The sequence below is a fragment of the Medicago sativa genome, chromosome 8, assembly GCF_051527215.1.
Source record: "Medicago sativa cultivar Bolivia chromosome 8, Bolivia_mono, whole genome shotgun sequence".
NCBI classification, from domain to species: domain Eukaryota; kingdom Viridiplantae; phylum Streptophyta; class Magnoliopsida; order Fabales; family Fabaceae; genus Medicago; species Medicago sativa.
The window spans coordinates 15,815,809-15,836,412 of NC_140756.1; the positions used below are offsets into that span (position 1 = coordinate 15,815,809).

Below are 20,604 nucleotides of genomic sequence, written 5' to 3' on the forward strand. Positions count from 1 at the left end.
AGATATATAGGATAATAATGACACTAATAATAAATCATTACATCATAGTAACAATAAAACCCAAATGGGTGAGATGAAAACATCTCATAAAATCATATAAAAAACACTCATCATCACTACAAACTAGAAAACCGCATACATGATACAAACTCATACAAATGTTTAATCTAATTTGGTAGTGGAAACTACCTCACCACCATTTAATTTAAAAGGAAAAAGAAAAATAGCTCCCTAGAGTTTTACTTTTAACACCAACCAATGTGCAGAATAATAGATATGCATGCAGATAGATAGCAAATCAAGAGAATTATTATATTACTGATAATACATCATTTGCTGTGCAGCAGCAACATTTTGGAACCCCCCGTCGTATATCGCCTGGCTTGCTCCAATTGCAGCTTGCTTAAGAGGATGCTGTGCTTGAGGATGCATCAACGCAGCATGAACTCCACCCATCTTGCTCATTGCTAGCTGCCGCTCGTATGCCAAAATATCTGTTGCGGATAGGCCTGGTAGAGGCGCAGCAGCAGGTGGGGGAAGAGGATTTGAAGCAGTTCCAGGTGGAGTGGGCTTGCTCCCCCAAGAGCACTATATTTGAACACAATAATAGTCAGAGGCAATAAGATCGGTCCAAATCAAATTCATGAATAAAGATAATAAGTCGTGTATATTTCACAGCACAGGTGATGAAAGCATGTCAATTGTCAATGTGGAAATATCCACACTCCTTCACACAATATTCAGCATAAAACAAAACGAAGAAAAAACTACATAGCAATTAGCAGTGAGCCAGCGACATCAAAAGGTGAAAAACACACCTTAATTATTTTGCCACAGAGATAAGACTGGGCATTTCCCATCTGAATTGCCAGAGCTGCCTCAGCATGAGTACTATATCTCACAAACCCAAATCCTTTATCACGCTGGACACGAACTTCCTCTATCACACCAGCCCCAAGAGCATGGAAATGACGATGGAGATCAAGCTGTGTTGCCTGTAGAATCACCAAAGGTCGTAATGATTAAAATGGAAACAGCAATTTCCGCACAGATTTCAAAGATACAGTTCACAAGTAAACATCACATCACATATATTGTAAAATCAAAAGGTGGAAATTTAAAAGCTAAAGTCTTAATACATCTCTAACATAATGGCCAAAGTAGAAATGGAGAATAAACAAAATGCTAAAACAGGTGAAGGAATACAAATATTGGTTATGGACCAATGGGTTTCAAAACATTACTTTTGTTGCATCATAAAATAATAAGCTTGGAAAATCATCAATGGACTATTATCAGATGAACTATTTTGTTCAAACCATAGATTGATTAATAGATATAAACAAAGTTTCTTACCTCCGATCCAAGGTTACCCACATAAACAGTTGTGTACTGAGGATTGTTCTCAGGAACATCATTGCTAGATATCTCTTTACCGTCCTCTGTAGGATAAAAAATGTTTGTTAATTGAATATCTAGCATTCCATCTGTTAATTAAGAAAACAGATATATTTATGAACACAATACTTTTTAAAAGTTTAACCACCTAAAAATCATTAGGTCAAGGGTAAAAAGAGGACACCAAAGTTTTAGTAAGCCCCCGGATCTATTTTTAAATCAAGAAATATAGAAGTTAAATGTGAAAGTACTTGATTCAACAACCATTCTATTATTGTTTAAGGAACTATGGCATAATTTACTCACCAGATGAACCATTTGTTAGTTCCACCACACTTTTACTGTCCGAGTTTTGCTTCTCTTCAATACCGCCAGCACCTTTTGTTGCCCAGTTGCAGCGTATTTGTCTACTTCCAAGCCACTTACCTGAAAGGAACAGACAGGGCATCATTATTCCTCGATCATAAGTGAAAATAATATGAACTATAACCAATTAAACAGTGCATCACCAGAAGTCGATATGCTGAAGAAAAAAAATATATAGGACATTTATCATCATGAACTTTTAAAATAATTAAACATAGGAAGTCATAATCAATTCACACAAAAGAACCTAATGTGCAACTCCCTTGAACTGAGAATATGGTTTTGTTTCGGCATTTACTAACGAAAAATCTATGGAGGCTTTTCCAAATTATAATTGGCTAAAATAAAATAAGGTTGCTATGTCAATGACAAGTTTCTTACCGGTCAAATCATTTATAGCACTTTGAGCATCCTACAAAATGACAAAAAATATAAGTCAAAAACATCATAAAGTTTCTTACCCCAAAACACAAATTAAGATTTTAAGACAAAAATAGACCTGCTGGCTACGGAATGAAACAAATCCAAATCCCCTTGATCGCCCAGTCTTCTGATCCCACATAACTCTTGCATCTCTAAAACCATAAAAAAGATAAAGTTAGTGAGCCATGCCAAGTCACCAACAAAGTTGTTTAGTATGCAATGCACCATTATCACATATATGGAATAACAAACACATTTTTTTCCATTTTGAATAAATGAAGATTGCTCCAATTCCAAATATATAAAATGGATGCTATTTTTACTAAGAAATCATAGGAGAATGAAGCTTACGAACAACTTTGGTAGACAGAAAAGCATGCGAAAAGTGTAGCATCGGTAACCTCAGGACTGAGGTCACCAACAAATATGTTATAATGGCCTGAAAATTCAAAGAAACATATTATGTAATATATTCACCAAAATTATTTGTTCAAAACATATGTATCTTATAATCATCTCTGAACTAACCTGATGTATCCTCTCTCTGACCACTGGCATATGCCCAGTTAACTTTGATAGGTTGCCCGAATCTACAAACCATTGAATTGAACTGAGTGTAAATCCAAACTAACCTAACACAATTATAGAAGAACTGCACTTACAGATGCCTTCCATTGAGAGTTAATATGGCCAGAGCAGCAGATCTGCGATCGAAGTAATGAATGAATCCATAAGATGACTGCAAAAGAGAGACATAAGATGTCAAATACAAAGCTACAGTTTTATCTAGTACTTTAAATCAATATATTAGACAAAGACATATGTATATACAAAAACATACCTTCTCTTTCCTAAAAAGCTTACACCCTTCAACTGGGCCAGTACCCGCAAAAACTTCTTGCAGAAGTGGCTCGGTTACTTGTGTATGGACATTGCCCACATACCTGCATTTTCTCACAGATAAAGAAGCTACAATTTAAAAAAAGAAGAAGAGAAGAAACAAACAATTAGGCTACAATTAATCAATTATTTCAAGTCAGATTAGCAAGAAGTAACATACAGTAATGGTTTAATGCAACAGAACTGGTTTTACGTGTTGCAAGATATAATAAACTTAGGTCATATATAAAAATCAGAAACTCAAATGCTTCTAACTTTGAAAACTAAATAAAAGATAAAATTAAGTAAACGATGCCTAAGCTTGTCTCACAATCATAAAACAAAAGAAAAGGGAAGTGATCAATAAGATTGAATAAAAGGTGAAAAATGTCTAGACAAAACTCACACACTGCGGCAAGTACTTGGATCAAAACCAGGAGGCAAATTTCCACTTGGGATTGGTTCAATCTGCAAAACGAAAAGGTAAAAAAGAAGAAAAAAGGAAAGAAAAGATGAAAAGAAAAAGGGGCCAAATCAAGATTGAATATTTGTATTGTATCTATCAATACAGTATAGCATGAGGACCATTAACTAGAGTGAATGGGGAGAAAGAAAGCGCATAACCAAAACAATAACAGACAAAAAAACGAATAAAAGAGTTCATTGCTAAGCCTAATAGAAGAAAATGAAAATGAGTCCAGGGCACCCAACACATCCATCCACAGTTCGAATACAAACTAAACTACAACAGTAGGAAAAACAAAAATCCTATGGGTGTGTTTGATTTGCAGAAAGTAAGGGACTGGACAGCACAACTTCAGTTGTACTGATTGATTTTAAAATTGTTCATGTCCTTCGCTAAACCACGGGACAACTTTTTGTCCCAAGGACAAGTTATCTAAAATACCAAAATACCCTTTTACTTTCCACTCAAAAACATTCTCTCCCTCGTATTTTCACTCTCTCATATCTCATATCTCCTTCCTCTCTCTCCCTCCTATCTCTCTCCCCTTTATCTCTCTCTCTCTCTCTCTCTCTCTCTCTCACACATGCGCACACTCTCCTATCTCACGTCTCTCGTTCTCTCTCACCTCTATCTCTCTCTCTCTCCCCCGACTCTCTACAATCTCTTTCTCCTCTAATAACATTTAGATTCATAAAGGGTGTTGTAGTAAATTTCACTTTATTTTATTTGTGTTGTCCATTGTCCATCAAAAATCGAACAGGACAAAAAATAGTTCAGTACTTTAAAGGTTTGTGTCGTACTGTTTGTACCGTTTTGTCCGGTACTTTCCCTTTTGCAAATCAAACGGACCCTAATATGACTTAATCGGGTTCATTGCGACATCAAACAAAGAATTTCTAAGTCCTAAACCATGCAGATTCATTTCCCAATTAAACCTCCAAGGAAACAATACCGCATGTTAATCACAAATGAAACTAAAATTGGGTTCATTGCACCCAACAGCAGAACACATCCACAGTTTGAATACAAACTAAACTACAGCAGTAAGAAAACAAAACTCCTATCTGGCTAAGTCAAATTCAATGCTGCATCAAACAAACCAGACATTAACTCGTAAGCCATGCGGATTCCTTTCCCAACTAAACCTCAAAGGAAACAATACCATATATCAATTGCAAACTTATACACTAATGCCAACACAAAAAGGAAAAAAATTAACATTCTTAATAAATTTCCATAGTTACATTAACACCAACCACATCATATTACTAAATAGACTGGTATTCATTACTCACTACTCCTACAAAAAATGCTTCTTTACCAAGTGAGCTTTCATATATATAAAATAAAACACCTCAAACGCAATTTCAGAGCCATTTCTCACTTCAAACACACAAAAATGACAACTTTCTAATATTTCAGCTACCCCTACTCAATTGATGAAAACCCAGAAAAATTAACAACCTTAATTCATACAAAAAATAATGGAATGGTACAATTCAACTTCCAAAATTCAATTTTTTTCATCAAAACCAACTACCCACTATAAAATTCAATTTTTTTCCATCAAAAGCCAAATACCCACTAAAAAAAAATTAAATTTTTTCATCAAATCCCAACACCCACTAAATAAAAAATCAATTTTTTTCATCAAAACCAAACACCCACTATAAAAATTCAATTTTTTCAACAAAACCAAACACCCACTAAAAATCAAACCCATTACCCCAATTTTCTTATTAAATTGAAGAAGAAAAAAAATAAATTTAGCTACATAGTACAAAACCCTAGGTGTTTAGTGCAATCCCTAATAAACAAAAAATGCAAAGCTATAAGATCAACACAGTGAAAAAAGAGAAGATGATCGAAGAAATGGAGATGAATAGGGACCAACCTGAGGTGGAGCTAAGAGACCAGGGTGATAGAGAGACTGTTGTTGAAGAAGAGCAGCTTGTTGCATCATAGCTTGTTGTTGTTGTTGCTGCTGCTGATGTTGCTGTTGCTTCAACCTATGATTCTGCATTTTCAGCTTCTTCTTCTTCTTCCTAGTGAAATTTTCACTGGAAATTTATTAGGGTTCAAAGGGGTCCCTACGCAGTGACCCTCTTACAGAAAGAGACTCCTCTGAGAAAATACCAGAGGACTCTTCACTAAAACCCTTGCCGACTATTCATAACAAAAGGTACACTTTTGTTTTTCTTAAGAAAATAATAATTTTACTGTCAAAAAAAAAAAATAATAATAATAATTTTAGTATGAATCGAGCAATTTTTTTTTTGGTGGTCGGGGTTTGAACCTGGAACTTACCTATAGTATGTATTTCATATCAACTGAATTAAGCTCACAAGGACGAGTCGAACAATTCTTGTCCAAACTATACTTACTTCAACGACCGAACTACAATTACCAATAACTTTTTGATGTGGTTCAAACAAATCTTATTAATTTATCATGTGTATTTATGGATAGTAATTAGAGGGTGGATAAATGGAAAAAGATTCAAGCTCAAAAATACTTTCATTTTAATCAAGTTATTGAGTTCTCTTTCAAAAAATATCGAGTGGTTAATAAACTTCATCAAAATACAAATCGTTTGTGGTAACCGAGTTCGATTTCTAGGATCCCTTCCTCTCAAAATCGAATGATTAATATATATATATATATATATATATATATATATATATATATATATATATATCCGTTTGTTTTGAGCTTATGAAAAAATAGTTTATGTAAATAAATAAGTTTTTTATTTTAATTTATAAGCTCTCACTAGCAAAAATCATATCTTCATAAACTATTTTTTCATAAACTACCTTAAAAACTTACAAATAATACATAAAAACTTATTTAATTGCATAAATTGTTTTATATAAGCTCTAAACTAAGCTAATTCAAACGGGCTCATATGGTTGTTAACTTACTCCCACCTAAAAACATAAAGGAATAAGTTAACAAGCCTACTCTCACTTGGTTTTGACCAAAAAACCATTTTTCATTGTTATAAATCACTTAAAATTAAAGGATAGATTTGTAAATTTCACTTTATTGTTTTTTTTAAATCAACTGTTGTTTATCTTTTTCTAATTTTGTTTTTAAATAAAAAAACAAACATATTTTCTTTTTCCGTAAGTCTTCTCAACGCACATCAAATGTTTTATGGTGTGATCCCTCGGAAAAAAAAAATTTATGGTGATCCAAACCACATACAATCATTATTGCATGATTTTTACACTAAGCTATAACATACAATGTGATAATTGATAATAGTTTCTGCTTTTAATTTTTTTTTTTAAATCCAGACCAATGCCATAGATTTGGTAAAAGAAAAAAAAATGGCATCGATTAGTTAAAAAAAACAGCAAAAAGAGTGACAATATAGAACTTAGACCATCTACAACAGAGCACTCAATTTTGAGTGCTTAAGTGGGTCATGCATGTACACATCATCTATTTTTTTAGTTTTCAATGATAGTATTACATAATAAACACCCAATCTCTCCAACTCAGCACCTCAGAAAATATTCCACTTAGTAACATTATTTATACTAGTGATCAATCTCATCTCTCGCACACTTAACTTGTAAGTTGTATAACCTTTTATTTTTTGAACGATTAAAATTTCAATCATTTATTAGTCCCACAAAAAATGTGCTATTGGAAAAATAATCTTTCTGAATAACTAGAATCTCAATAATTTGTTAGTCTCATGAGAATTGTACCCTTTGGTCACATGGTCACTCAAAAAAAGTTTAGCAAATTATGACAAACCTTCAATAAAATACCAGCATCACTTGTGATAAATCTTTTCTAAAGAGGACATCAGATTGAGAATTTACAACCACTTTTAAATGATAAATCATACCAACAATTTCAATTTATTTTGAAGCAAATGATGCAATGAAACTCTAAAATATACAAAAAGAACATTACGTTAACAATTTTTTATATCATCAATTACAATATTTAAATATTATACTTTGAACTTATTACATATTTGGTAAATATATACATTTTTTGAACCAATACAATATATATCTTTGATGATAATAAAACAATACAAACAATTTGTCTCGTATCTGTTTGATTAAGTGTGCATGTTACACATCCAATCAATAAAAGTTTAAGATTAGATCATTTGTTAATTATTGTCTACATTAGTAATACAAGTAGTTGTAACCAAAATATAACCGTATGACATTTATTATGGGGGTAAAACACATAGTGTGTCACTTACTAAAAACGATTGTTTGGTACTTACAAAGCAACATTAGTTGAATTCATCTAAGCAACGTTTGTCTGGTTACTCTGATGTCAGAATCTGATAGTTCGTGGTGCGGTAACACAAGAAAGAATACATAAATAAGTTTGAATCAAGATTTATTGCCGGAAAGTCCGACTCAACATGTGTACAACTCTCAAGTAAACGAAAAACCAAATCAAGCCCTCGCTAGAGCATATAGTCTAGTCGTCGTCACATAAGATAAAATATATTGAAGAATTTATACAGAATCGTACAATGAAAACATGTAATATAGTGTTTCACGCTCATGGCATGAATAATTTCCACGAATCGTTGTAGTTGTGTACAATGACTCTTTTCACAATGATTATCTTCTCAAGGTCTATAAAAGGAACTTAATTTTAAATAATGAGGCAGCTGAAATTCGACGAATCTTATGATTCTGACGAACTTTAAAATCAAGAGTACAATTTTGTCACCATGGATTGATAACTAACGAGAGAAATACAAATGACAATGGTTGACAAAACGCGACCCTATATGCTCATACTAGATATTTTCTACGCATGAGAGAAAAAGCTAAAAGTGAAAATGCATGTTCTACATTCAGAAAAAAAAAAAAAAAAAAGCTTATGATTGTGTTGTCTGAAAGAAAAAACTTAGGTTTTTCTGAGTGTGTTGTTTTTTATGAAAGAAAATGAGTGAAGAAAAATCGAATTAGTGTTATAGAGAAAGGAAAGATTGAGTTTTTATGTAAGGTTTCAATGAGTGAAAGATTATTAAATAGTACTCCCTCCATTCCTTTTTCAGTTTGTTTTAGTGTGAATTTTTTCGTTCTTATTTATCTGTCTTTTTGGTATTTTAAGGGTACGATTTATCAATTATATCCTTTGTCAATTACTCTTATCTTTTTCGATAAAACTAATTAATGTTATCTATTTGGAAAACTAAAGTTTGTTTTTTTTAAAAAAAGATTTTTTGTTTTTTTTAAACAATGTTTGCTTCTTGTTATCTTCAAATTTAAACAAAATTTTGTTACAAACAATGGTTCCAAAAAGAGTTAAAATTCTATAAATAAGATGAGTCGCAGTTTTTAAAAATTTCATGTGTAAAGTAAAAGAACAGATTTGAGAAAAGAAAAATAAAAGACTCCATGAATATTCAAAAGGAAGAAAATTGATAATTGTTTGTTATGAGAGAGAGTGCGCAAAAAAATATGAATTTGTCGTAGAATAAGATAATAACTGACAATTGTTTGTTACAAGAGAAAGATAACATATTAAATTTATTGGAAAAATAAAGTGCGTGCAAAAAAATAGGAATTTATTTGTGGATTAAAATGAGGATATAATAGGAAGAAAATGTGCAAAAATTCATATTGTTGATTTAGTGTTAATTTTCTAAAAAGACACCTAAAAAAACAAAGGGAGTATGATGTGTGAGTGCGTGCACGCGTGCGTGTGATTTTGTCAAATTAAATATAATATGAAGATTTTTGTCTACCACAATCAATTTATTACTAGGGTAATAATCGAACCGAACATTAAACCAGTATAGGTATGAGTTCAAGGTTTAAGGGTCAAATCGGGTCGGACTGGTTGTAATAAAATATGCTTTTTTAAATATATTGTGGAAATCAAATGAGAAATATATATATATATCATAGTATATAAATTTAAATAATATTAAATATATGATTTGTCCTAACAATAGAAATTAAAACCAAAATAATAAAACCACTAAGGGAAGATCCAACAACAATAGCAACTCGAACATAAGAATTCGAGGATGGTGCATCTATCTCTGCTCTTTCGTTATAAACAACAATTGGGCTCCTCGCTTTGAAATTCCCATCATCCCAAATTAAAGAAGTTTACCCAATTGATTTCTTCAATATACCATCTATTGTGAGAACATATGTTTTTTTTCTCTCCAAGTGAAGTGAATGATAAAACATTGGGATTCACTGTAATATTCAATCTTTTAGGCGATGTCAGAATTGCTTTGTAAGTCGAGATAGGTAAACCGACATTTGTGATTGTCCGAATGAAACTTTCACTCACACGGTGTTTAGGGCTTGGGGCTTTTAGAGCAAAACTGTTGTATTGAATCCTTGTCCGCATAAAAATCTGATATAATCATCTACATTTGCATCATATACTAGACGAGGATTCAAAGCCTCGGCTGGGTTAATTTCACCAGCTCCATAACCAAATTCAGCATCACCATTATTTCTAGGACTCGTCTGTTTAGCTGCAACCGAAAGAGCATATAAAATTATTTATATTAGCTTAAAATATCCTAAATAAAATATATTCACCTCAAATCAAATAAACCTAAACTATTTTTAGAAGCATGTGCTAAGTTTAGTTTTCTATTTTTCAATGACTTTTTAATTGAGGTGTGACAATATTTGTTTTGTTATACCTGTTGTCATTAGCGCTGAACGGATAGCAGCAGGTAACCATGTGGGATGAAATGAACCATGCGGGATGAAATGATTTGATGCATGCTGCTCCACCAGACACATGCGGACACAACATTGAGGTTCCTGAAATAATATTAAACTCCATTTTTCTGCTCTCACTGGGATGATAAGTAATAGTAGCAATTGACGGCCAACTAGCTATAATGTTTACACCTGGAGCAGTTAAATCCAGCTACAATATTAAACAGAAGAAAAGTTAATTACAAATATTGTTAAAATGATATAAATATATTTAATTTGTTCATTCATAGAAATTGCCTTTAAGAATTTCAGATGTAGCATTGTTTGGACCCCTTGACAAGAAAGAGGCAACCATAGGTGCCAATTTATCATTTAACTCAGTGGTCCTTATATCAGTGACATCCTTTGATTGAAGGGTACATTCAGGCAAGGGGTAAGGGTGTGCACCATCTGAAAAAGTATGTTCTTGTGTCAAAACACCAACAACATCTGCTCTCAAGGCTTATGCAGCTCCTATATTTCCTTCATATAGAACGATTTTGCCCTTCACCAACTTATCATCCAATGTTTTGGGTGAGCAAAACCTGCAATTTTAGAATAGTTTCATTAATAAAATCATTGATTTTCGAAAAAAAATTCGGTTTTAAATAATGCTCATTTTTTTAGCAAATACTATTATTATGTAAGTATTAAGCTAAATTTTTTTTTGAAGAAGATGTAAGTATTAAGTTAAATATTTTGATTGCTCTTATAAACTTCGGTTTTTTATGCAATTTTTTATTAAATGACAGGACAAGAGTTGAACATTAATTATTTATAGATCCTCGAAACATATTTTTCCCTTTACAATTTTCCGTAACGTCAATGCTTACATAGTTTGTTAACTTTAAGGATACGGAGGCTAGTTACCTAGACTCGTGTTGATCAAATCCTGCTATAGTATTTGGAGCATCTCCACCGTAAACAAGAGGGTATAATTTCTCCTCAAGGTCAAATGCATTCAATGAGACAACCTAAACATATGAAACAAATGTATTAAAATTAATATCAATGTTAATATTATTTACTTATGCGCGCACGCGCACACACACATAAAAAATTTAATCTAAGATTCATATCATGAGCTTATAAAGTGAATTATTTGAGATTGAATCTACAATTGATGCTTCCAACTGCACTTAAGTGCAGCTGAGTCAACTGTAGCTGGCTCATCGGTAGTTAACTAAAACTAAAAAGTCTGAACGATAGTTAACTACCGTTGAAGGTAAAATCGTATTTTTAATGTGTTTTAAGAAAAGAAAACACATGCGAGATAAATTTTCTAAGAATTCTGCTCTTTACCCAAACGTTTTTGCTCATTCCCAAAGTAAATGTCCATAGTGCCCCTGCGTGAGTTAACTTGCGCTGCGTGAGTTAACTCACACTAGTTATAATTCTGCAAAAATCACATTGAAATCCCAACGTGAGTTAACTCATGTTGGTTTTCATGGCTAGTGGGAAACAGAAAAACATGATACTGTTGTTGTTGCTAGTATCATGTACCTGAGATAGAAATAGAGAGCTTGTCAACCAAATTTAAACACTCAAGTACAAAGTGCAATAAACCGAATAGTAAACAGATGTGAAAATACAAATAAAATGGGAATATATCGCTAGATAGCATAGTACAAATGCTTTCCCTGTGATCCATAATCTGCCTAGGTATTACGTAATTTGATAATTTAGTATAAATAAACAGTAAATACATAAAGAAATAGCTTCAGTGATTATTATAAGAATGATAGCAACATATAGTAATATATGAAAGAAACCAACGTGAGTTAACTCACGTTGGGATTCAATGTGATTTTTTCAGCGTGACTTAAGTCACACAAATTTAACACAAGCGTGAGTTAACTCACGCAGGGGTATTTTGGTCATTTACTTTGGGAATGAGGAAAACCGTTTGGGTAAAGAGCAGAATTCATTTTCTAATAAGAATGGTCGTAGATGGGGTTGAGCTGAGTTTGGACTTTTTTTAAGCCCAAAAGGTGCTGTGTTGGGATAAAGATATGTTGGCTAAGTGTTTTGAGTTTCTCTATTCATACCCTCCTTTTTGAATATATACTCCTTTTTATTTCTAAAATCTTGTTTTCAAAAGACTACTCATAACTTTTAAACAACACTCTTCGCAAAAACAAAAAAAATAAGGTAACCTGTCTGTTGTAGCTTGCCGTAGAAGATTATTGTAGTGGAGCAAGAAGTTTTACCAATTTTAATATTGCCGGTGTACAGGGCCGACCAGACGTAATGTGCGGCCTAAAGCAAACATTAAAAATGAGGCCCAACAATTTTAAACATAATTGGTAAGTCATATCTTTATAGAAATCAATTTTAAATTTTTATTTAGTTTTTTCTATTTATCAATCTCTTTTATTCCTCTCTGTTTGGCTTTTGCATTATCCAAATCATTAATAGTTTTTTCTATTTATCAATCTCTTTTATTCCTCTCTGTTTGGCTTTTGCATTATCCAAATCATTAATATTTTTTTTTTTTTGTCCTGGTCGGGATTGTGGTCGGGATTTGAACCCCAGATAGTTTTTTCTATTTATCAATCTCTTTTATTCCTCTATGTTTGGCTTTTGCATTATCCAAATCATTAATGATTTTTTTTTTGTCGTGGCCGGGATTTGAACCCCAGACCTTGCATATTTTATGCACTGTCCATACCAACTGAGCTAAGCTCGCGAGGACAACATACAAATGAATTGATATGAGATAAAAGTGATACAATGTTTAAATATTATTTTTTAATATTTAATTGTCCAAACCTATTGATGCATGATTTTAGGTTTTGAGATCATGTTGTGTTTTGATAATATCATATTTAAATGTAATTAAGAGGGTTTTGGTGTGCTATTTTTATGGTTATAGTTGGTTGGTATCATTTTTTTTTATAATATCAATTCTTTTGTAAAAATATTATGTATGTATGTATGTATGTATGTATGTATGAGCCATATCACATGAGAATGATATTTATATATAAGAATGGTGATAATGAATTGCAGCAATTAGATTAAAAGCAAGGGATGAGATTAAAACAAACTTAAGTTAGTCATGTGCCAATCATTGTGACATCTCTCTCACTCCTTTTCATTTCACATAGTTCTGCTTCAACCCTTACTCACCCTCCACCAATCTTCCGGCGAACCACCATCTCTCCCGACCAACCACCATCTCCTCAAAGCCTTCTCAGTCGTTCACTTTTCTTCACAATTCAGTTTGATTTGATTTTCAATTTTCGTTGGTTCACTTTCTCAATTTTCAACCTTCTAACAAATCAATATCTCAACCCTTCTTCATCATAATTATTGATCCAACACAATGATTAATTTTCAATTCTCGATTTCCATTTGATTTTTTTAGCTTTTATTCTCTTGTTGTTGCCTCTATAAGGGCTGGATTTCACTATTGTTGATATGCAAATAAAAATATTATTCAATCGTGACAAAAGAGTGCCAATCATTTTCTATCAAAAACCTATAAAACTATGTGCTATGAAATTTGATTTCATTAAAATTAGTTAATTACACAATTGATATTGTATGTAATATATGTGTTGCAAATTAGCTTCTCATTGATTACTTATATATTCGTTTTTTATTTATATGACTAAGTTTTTACATATTTCTTCATATTCTCTGATGTAAGACTTTTTCCCAACACTAATTCAAGACATATTTCAACACAACTTATAGCTTTTCATAGAAAGGGAGAGTGGCTAGAAGGTGTGGAGTCCATAAAGGGTGAATTCATAACTTGTTCCCGCAAATTTCTTTAATCACAATTTGGTTAGGACAACTTTAAGTGGAATTAACTTCAAAACAACATTTACCATTTTTATTTTTCCAAGGGCGGATAACGGTAGAGTCATGATGGATCCGTCCATCTACTCCCTCCGATCATTATTATAAGCAAATTTTGATTTTTTAAGTTCATTCAATAGATGATGTATGTAGTCTACAATATAGACCACATACATCATTTATTAAATGAATCTAAAAAGTAGAAATTTACTTATAATAGTGACTGGAGGAAGTACGCAGCAACACTTAACTCTCAGACCATCTTCCTTAAGGGTGTGTTTGGATCACCAAAGAAAGTGAGAGGAAAGATTGTAAGAGGAAAGATTGTTGAAGGAAAGAAAGTATGAGGAAAGTGAGTGGAAAGTGAGATGATTGTTTGAGTGTTTGGTATGAGTGAAAGTGAAAGAGGAAAGAAAGAGATGAGTTTAGTAAATGACATAAATAACCCTATGTTATTGTGTTATTTAATTAATTTTCATTGTAAATATATTTGTAATAATAATTAACATATTTAATACACAAAATTTAAGCACGATATTAACTAATTCATTAAGTAACATTGTATTCAAGTATTTCTTTAAGAACATATGATTTAAGTTAGTCTAAAAGCATGCAGGTTGCAAATAAGAGAAATGTACATTAGTGCATGCACGTGGATCAAAGCAAGGGCAGGATTGGCATTTTATAAAGAGATGCATGTTCTCACTACTTTCTCCTGGTTTCAGCGCGGAAACAAATCTGTGGTAGGACCCACCAAAAAACAATCTTTCCTCCCTACTAATCTGTGGTTCCAAACAAAGGAAGCTCAATTCCCCAAAATCTTTCCATCCTTAGTGGTATCTTTCCTTATGCTTTCATCTATTCCAAACAGACCCTAAGTTCAAAAAGATCTCATGTAAATTAATGGAGTAACCATTTTGTTGAGTATGTTTACCAATTCAAAAAACAATTTGTAGAAAAAAACAAAGAAAATAGGTTGTCCTTTCGGACACCACAATCAAGTCAACAAATTTATTTTTTAGGCTTAAAGTCAACAAAACCTTGCAGTTTCAAATTTGGCGGATTTCTATTTCCTCGTGTATCACGTTGCATTATTTATATGGCACCAAATGCTTTCTTAGGGGTTGTTTTAATGGATTTTTCACATTACTTACTTATTTTGTTAACCTTAATTTGATAAGGTTGTAGTATTCTGTTAACATTGCTCTTAGTCACAACCCTAAATTAAAAATATTTGGACACACACAAATGAAAAAAAAAAAAGAGAAATAAATTAATCACATCGTTTTCTATTTTCATCTTTAAATTTTTCTTATCTATTTGTGTGTCTAAGTATATTTTATTTGTGTTTGTGACCAACTAAGACCTTCTCCTAAATCAATTACAAATGAAATGTAAAATAAAAACCAAAAACTGAGCTCAAATAGTTAATGAATTTATCAAATAATGGATTGTACTAAAAAAAACTCAAATTCGATTATTGCGTAATTATTCGATTATTTCTCGTCCTTTGTTTCCTTATGGCAGCAGGTGCGTCATTGGATTGGTTTTGCGGGGGCGGATACTAATAATGTTGTTGATCATTTGGTGCAGTTTATTCATATGACAGGTGGTGGTAAAGCTAAGCGTTCGTTTCTGCAATTAATCTGACTTCTATGTACTTGGGTTTTGTGGAACGAACGCAATAACCGTTTGTTCAATAATGTTATTACCGACGTCCCCAGGTTACTTGATAAGATTAAATCTTTGTCTTTAGCGTGGTTGATGGCTAAAAAAGCCATGTTTGTTTATGGTACTAAGAGGTGGTGGTCAAGCCCTTTGGTTTGTTTAGGCATTGGCTAATCACCTTGTTTTTGTTTTCAGTACTGTGATGTTTCTGACTCTCGTTGTATTGTTGTAGTGGCCTTCTAGGCACACCTTGTGCTTGGGAGCTGCTATTATTATTGATATATAATTCCATTTTGGCATGTTAAGAAGAAAAAAACTAAACTCAAAATCATTTTCTTTTAAAAACCGGATGATTAAAAAAAAAACAATAGAATAAGATAAGAATTTGTCTTTCATTTTGCAAAATCATTTTTAACCACTCATGTGGCATGTCCAAAATGAAGAGGCAACTGCAAGTTGCTGCATGTTATATTACATTCAACGCCGCCGGTCCCTAAATGGTTAAATCTTTCATAACCACATATGTCTTTTCTTTCTTTGGCGATTGCATTCTCTTTTTCTTTGTTTTTTAACATGTATTAATTCTGTTATTTTTGTTTGTGTGAACTACATATCCTATCAGTACAACTAGACTAATTCTTTCTTTAAGTCGAGTAAGACTCAAATAGACGTCAAACCTCTCTTATGAGATTTATCATTATTAGGTTCGAATCTCTGGCCTGAATTCAATCAAATCATATTATGGCATCATTTTTATGTTTTTTTAGGGGATTGTCGTTTTAAGTTATTTCCACAAATATTAGTACACAGGGCCGTCCCTATGAAACTGAAGGCTCGGCTCTTATAGTAAAAATAGACCCCTAATAAAAATAAACCACAATTTTTTTTTAAAAGATTAATCTTCTATTTAAATTGAAAATAACACCCGTATGATGATTATTAGCCACCAAAATCAAAATTAGCAATTATTTTTACTAAAGACGTGTTTTTTAACTTAGAAATAGAAACATGGAACATGATTTTTTACTTAGAAATTGAAACATGAAACATATTTATTTTTCTTTTTTTGAGTGGGGGTGAGGATATTGAGCAATAATTTTTTTCTTGAGGCCCATCACTTTGGGAGGCCCAGCTCGGTTGAGCTCCTTGCACTCCCCAAAGAACGACCCTGTTAGTACATGACACAATTCAATTAAATGTATGTGTAAGAAAATTATAGTAAGAAAAGAAAATTATAGTTTTCGGTGCATATAAATTAAAAGGGTCATGTTAACTTGTGCCCTGAGAGCACATGTTAAGAAATCCAAAATGAACAATTTTGCATTGAAAAACATAATAATTTAACTTTTAAGAAGTTGACTGCACAACTTTTGATGCGTATATTTCTATAATAAGTTTCTTAACCTGTGCCCTTTAGCATTTGCCAAATTAAATCCTTAAAAAAGAAACACGTTTTTAGAATGATATTTATATGAAATCAACGTTCAAACTTCAATCTAGACACTTGCAGACATTTCAAAGGCAGTCAAATTTTAATTTGTAATATATTAAATATTAAATATAAATATGTATTAGACAGTGACAATTTTGTTTTTATTGATTTTGGTTAAGAATCTTCACGTTTACTTTTGGGGTTACGTATAATGGTTATGAAGAAACTTTCTTAAAATAAAAACATAAAAAATTAGGTTTCTTAAAAGATACAAATTCAAAGTACTAAATTTGAAGACAAGTATTTTCTCTAAAAATGAAGATCTTTACCAAATCACATGTATTCAAAAAATGGCATTCACTAAAAATGAATCAATAAAGAACAAAAAAAACTTGCAATTTTCTGAATCTAATCATTAACCAATCTCAGTGATAAAACTGATTAATCTTTGTTTTGATCCGAAAGCATTGGACCTAATTGATTGATAACATAATACATACAAATATTTATATCTCTTATAAATCTATATGAAGATTGAAGGCCACAACAATCTTCTTAGGGCATAGTTAGGAAATGTAATTTGACTGACCAAAACATGTATAACCTAAAGTTCAAGATGAACTAAATCACTATAAGTTAAGGTCGAATTGATCGGAAGAATTATCTTTAGGTTCACTTCCAGAACTACTACCCTCATTTTTGTGACCATTAATTTGATAGGGTCCTCTAGCAATGACCCTGCAACAATTCAAGATTCAATTAATTAGCATGGACCAACAAAAATAGACAACATACAAAGGAAATAAAATAAACAGACGGAAAGAGAAATTTTTAACTGGTCCATACCTTTCTTTTCTTTTCTCAAGAAATTTAAGAAGTGAAGCTCTTCTTGGATATCTCATATCTGTTGAAAGTAAATGTAACATTAAATTAGTGTATGAATTTTTACTTGCATGCTTTGTAATGTTTCGGATTTGATGTTTTTTTTTGTTGTTAAAACGACAAATGAAGATAGATTAACTAATTTACCTGAACATTTGGCTTGGTTTCCTTGTTCGGTTGTTTCTAAGGCAGTGTTTGTTTGAGGAATTTCGGGCTCCTTTAATTTTTCACTAGTGACCGGTGCACTTGGGGGGTTTTCTTCACCGCTTGGATTTTCAGAGGCTAATTTGGTGGCCAACTCCATGATCTCAGTTGCATTCGTAGGCGAAAAAGCATCAAATACTAACATTTTCCCAGAATAGAATATCGTCAATTGTGGAGTTTTAGGATCTGTTGATCTACAAGAAGAATAAACAACAATAAGAACACTGGTTCAACCAAACTCTTACAATATATATTTTTTTCAAATAAATATTTCTTTTCAAAATTTTCATCCTACCATTGATGTTCAACGAGTTTAGAGTATCATTTTATTTTGGTTGTAAATTAATTTTATTGTGAGGTTGAGATCTGGTGATCCAAACTTAACACAACAATACCTTTTTCTTACATACATGTTAGTGATCAATTTTGGTTGGGAAGGTTGAAGTATTAATGATATGGTCTTCATCAATCAAACAAATCTAGAATCCTCTTTTCAATCAAACAAATCTTTCATTTTGATCTTGTGGTCCACAGTGAAATTCAGTCTCGACTAATTCAAAGTTCGAGTAGAAATTAAGTAAAGTCTGACCAATTATTATTCTAACCAATATTGAACTCGAGTACTACCCGAACAATTAGGCCTTAGCTAAGGCGCAGAACCAAATTATTTATCGTTTTGATCTTCTAGTCTAAGGGAAATTGGGTTCGGACTAATTCACAGTTTGATAAGAAACTAAGTAGAGTATTTTTCCAACCAAGATCGAACTCAAGTACTACCCAAACAATTCGACTTTTGCTAAATCACATCAATCAAACAGATCTATACTTCTTTTTGGTTTAGATCCTCTCACTGATTCACGATTTTACAAAAAATCTGACCGACGATTGTTTTAATCAAGATTTAATTTATGTAATACCAAAACATTTCGACCTAAGCTAACGCGCATTAACCAATTGCGCCACTTTGTTATAAATAGATCTAGACATCTAATGACAAGTGGTGGTTTATTTTTCTTGCACAACCTTTTCAAAACTGAATTGTATCATCATTCACCAGCCCATGACTAACCTAATTTACATGGAAAAACATTTTGGTAGTAGGAGACTGTATTTCTTAGTAATTTCTATATTAGCTTGAAATTAAGAACAATTCTTGATTAAAAAAAATCATAACAATTGCAGATATTAAAATTGTCACACATACCTTGTATTAGACTTCTTAATGCAAGGATTTTCCACAAGCTGAGGAAGAGATTCAATAGCAGATGCATTTAGTCTCAAACCCCCATCTGAGTTTTGCATGTTGGCTAACAAATCCTTTGTACTTGCTAGAAAAATCCACAACCAAAAAACACGATCAGCAAAATTTCACAAGAAATTTCATAAACTTTATGTAACATTTTCATCTAACTAAGCAACTACTAATAGCCCAATAATTTTCCAATACTAAACCAAATCATCCATTTTGTAACAAAATAATAATAAAATTAAATAAGGAAAAAAAATCACAAACCAAACAATTAATTGACAAGGCAAGAAAATACCAAAAAAAATTAAAATTTCATATGCCAAGTAAGAAATAAAACATTAAACCATGAAACAAGAGAAAGATTATACCTTTAGGTTCCATTTTCCCAAAGAAAGCAGGTGTAGAATCACCAGAAATTCTCTTTTCCTTCAAGAACTGACTCAAAAGACTACAAGTCTGTGAAAATTTGAACTTCTCCGGTGCCTTACCGGTGAGTCTCCGGCCATCTGACACAGTATTAGCTAAATTTGACATATTTAACAAAACCCCACCAACAAAAAATCTTAACTTTACAAGATTTTTCACAATCTTTGAAGAGAGAGAATGAAGAAACTATGAACTAGGAAGTTGCTTTTTTTTTTTTTCTAAGCTTGTTCGTTGAATCTGGTTTGGTCTGAACTATGAGACCATGTGGTCTTTATCTACATAATTTTTTTATTTTTTTAATAAAGTTTTTTCTTACATATATTGATAAAATATTAATGTGTGATATTAGTATATTGTTTTTTGGTTGAAGCACGTGTTTTTAGTGTGTGATAATTGACAAAGGTAGGCTTGCAGTTGTAGCAGGGTTGGCTTTAAAGTACTGTTTGGTTTGGCAAGGGGAAAGTTCAAGATGCACATGACATGAGCACACGAGGAAAACAAGTGTTTTATTTGAATGCTTTATTGTCTAAAAATGGAAACACTGTCCTAACCCTTTTGGCTAATGAATACTCTTGAATACTCTATAAAAAATATTGGGAATTCATGGATAAGGTTTTCATTGTCAACTAGATCTGAGCCGTTCGATCAACATCAAATAATTCAAATTTTA

General features: G+C 32.0%; 2 protein-coding genes and 1 pseudogene across 2 annotated transcripts; all 3 read right to left on the minus strand.

The window, feature by feature from the left end:
- Positions 1 to 5: 5 nt before the first annotated feature.
- On the minus strand, positions 6 to 5,676 carry LOC146897324 (oligouridylate-binding protein 1B-like). The gene is made up of 12 exons (XM_085735799.1): positions 5,427 to 5,676; positions 3,473 to 3,534; positions 3,029 to 3,131; positions 2,850 to 2,926; positions 2,716 to 2,777; positions 2,539 to 2,626; positions 2,264 to 2,339; positions 2,146 to 2,176; positions 1,705 to 1,824; positions 1,357 to 1,442; positions 819 to 995; positions 6 to 588 (listed from the first exon to the last, which is right to left on the minus strand). The coding sequence occupies exons 1-12, from the start codon at positions 5,553 to 5,555 to the stop codon at positions 316 to 318; spliced, it is 1,284 nt and encodes a 427-aa protein (XP_085591925.1). The 5' UTR covers positions 5,556 to 5,676; the 3' UTR covers positions 6 to 315.
- A 3,972-nt stretch (positions 5,677 to 9,648) lies between these two features.
- Positions 9,649 to 16,033, minus strand: LOC146897325 (cucumisin-like; annotated as a pseudogene).
- A 1,532-nt stretch (positions 16,034 to 17,565) lies between these two features.
- On the minus strand, positions 17,566 to 20,178 carry LOC146897326 (jasmonate ZIM domain-containing protein 1-like). Its single transcript, XM_085735801.1, has 5 exons — positions 19,877 to 20,178; positions 19,464 to 19,587; positions 18,203 to 18,453; positions 18,020 to 18,077; positions 17,566 to 17,911 (listed from the first exon to the last, which is right to left on the minus strand). The coding sequence occupies exons 1-5, from the start codon at positions 20,040 to 20,042 to the stop codon at positions 17,803 to 17,805; spliced, it is 708 nt and encodes a 235-aa protein (XP_085591927.1). The 5' UTR covers positions 20,043 to 20,178; the 3' UTR covers positions 17,566 to 17,802.
- Between the last annotated feature and the right edge of the window lie 426 nt (positions 20,179 to 20,604).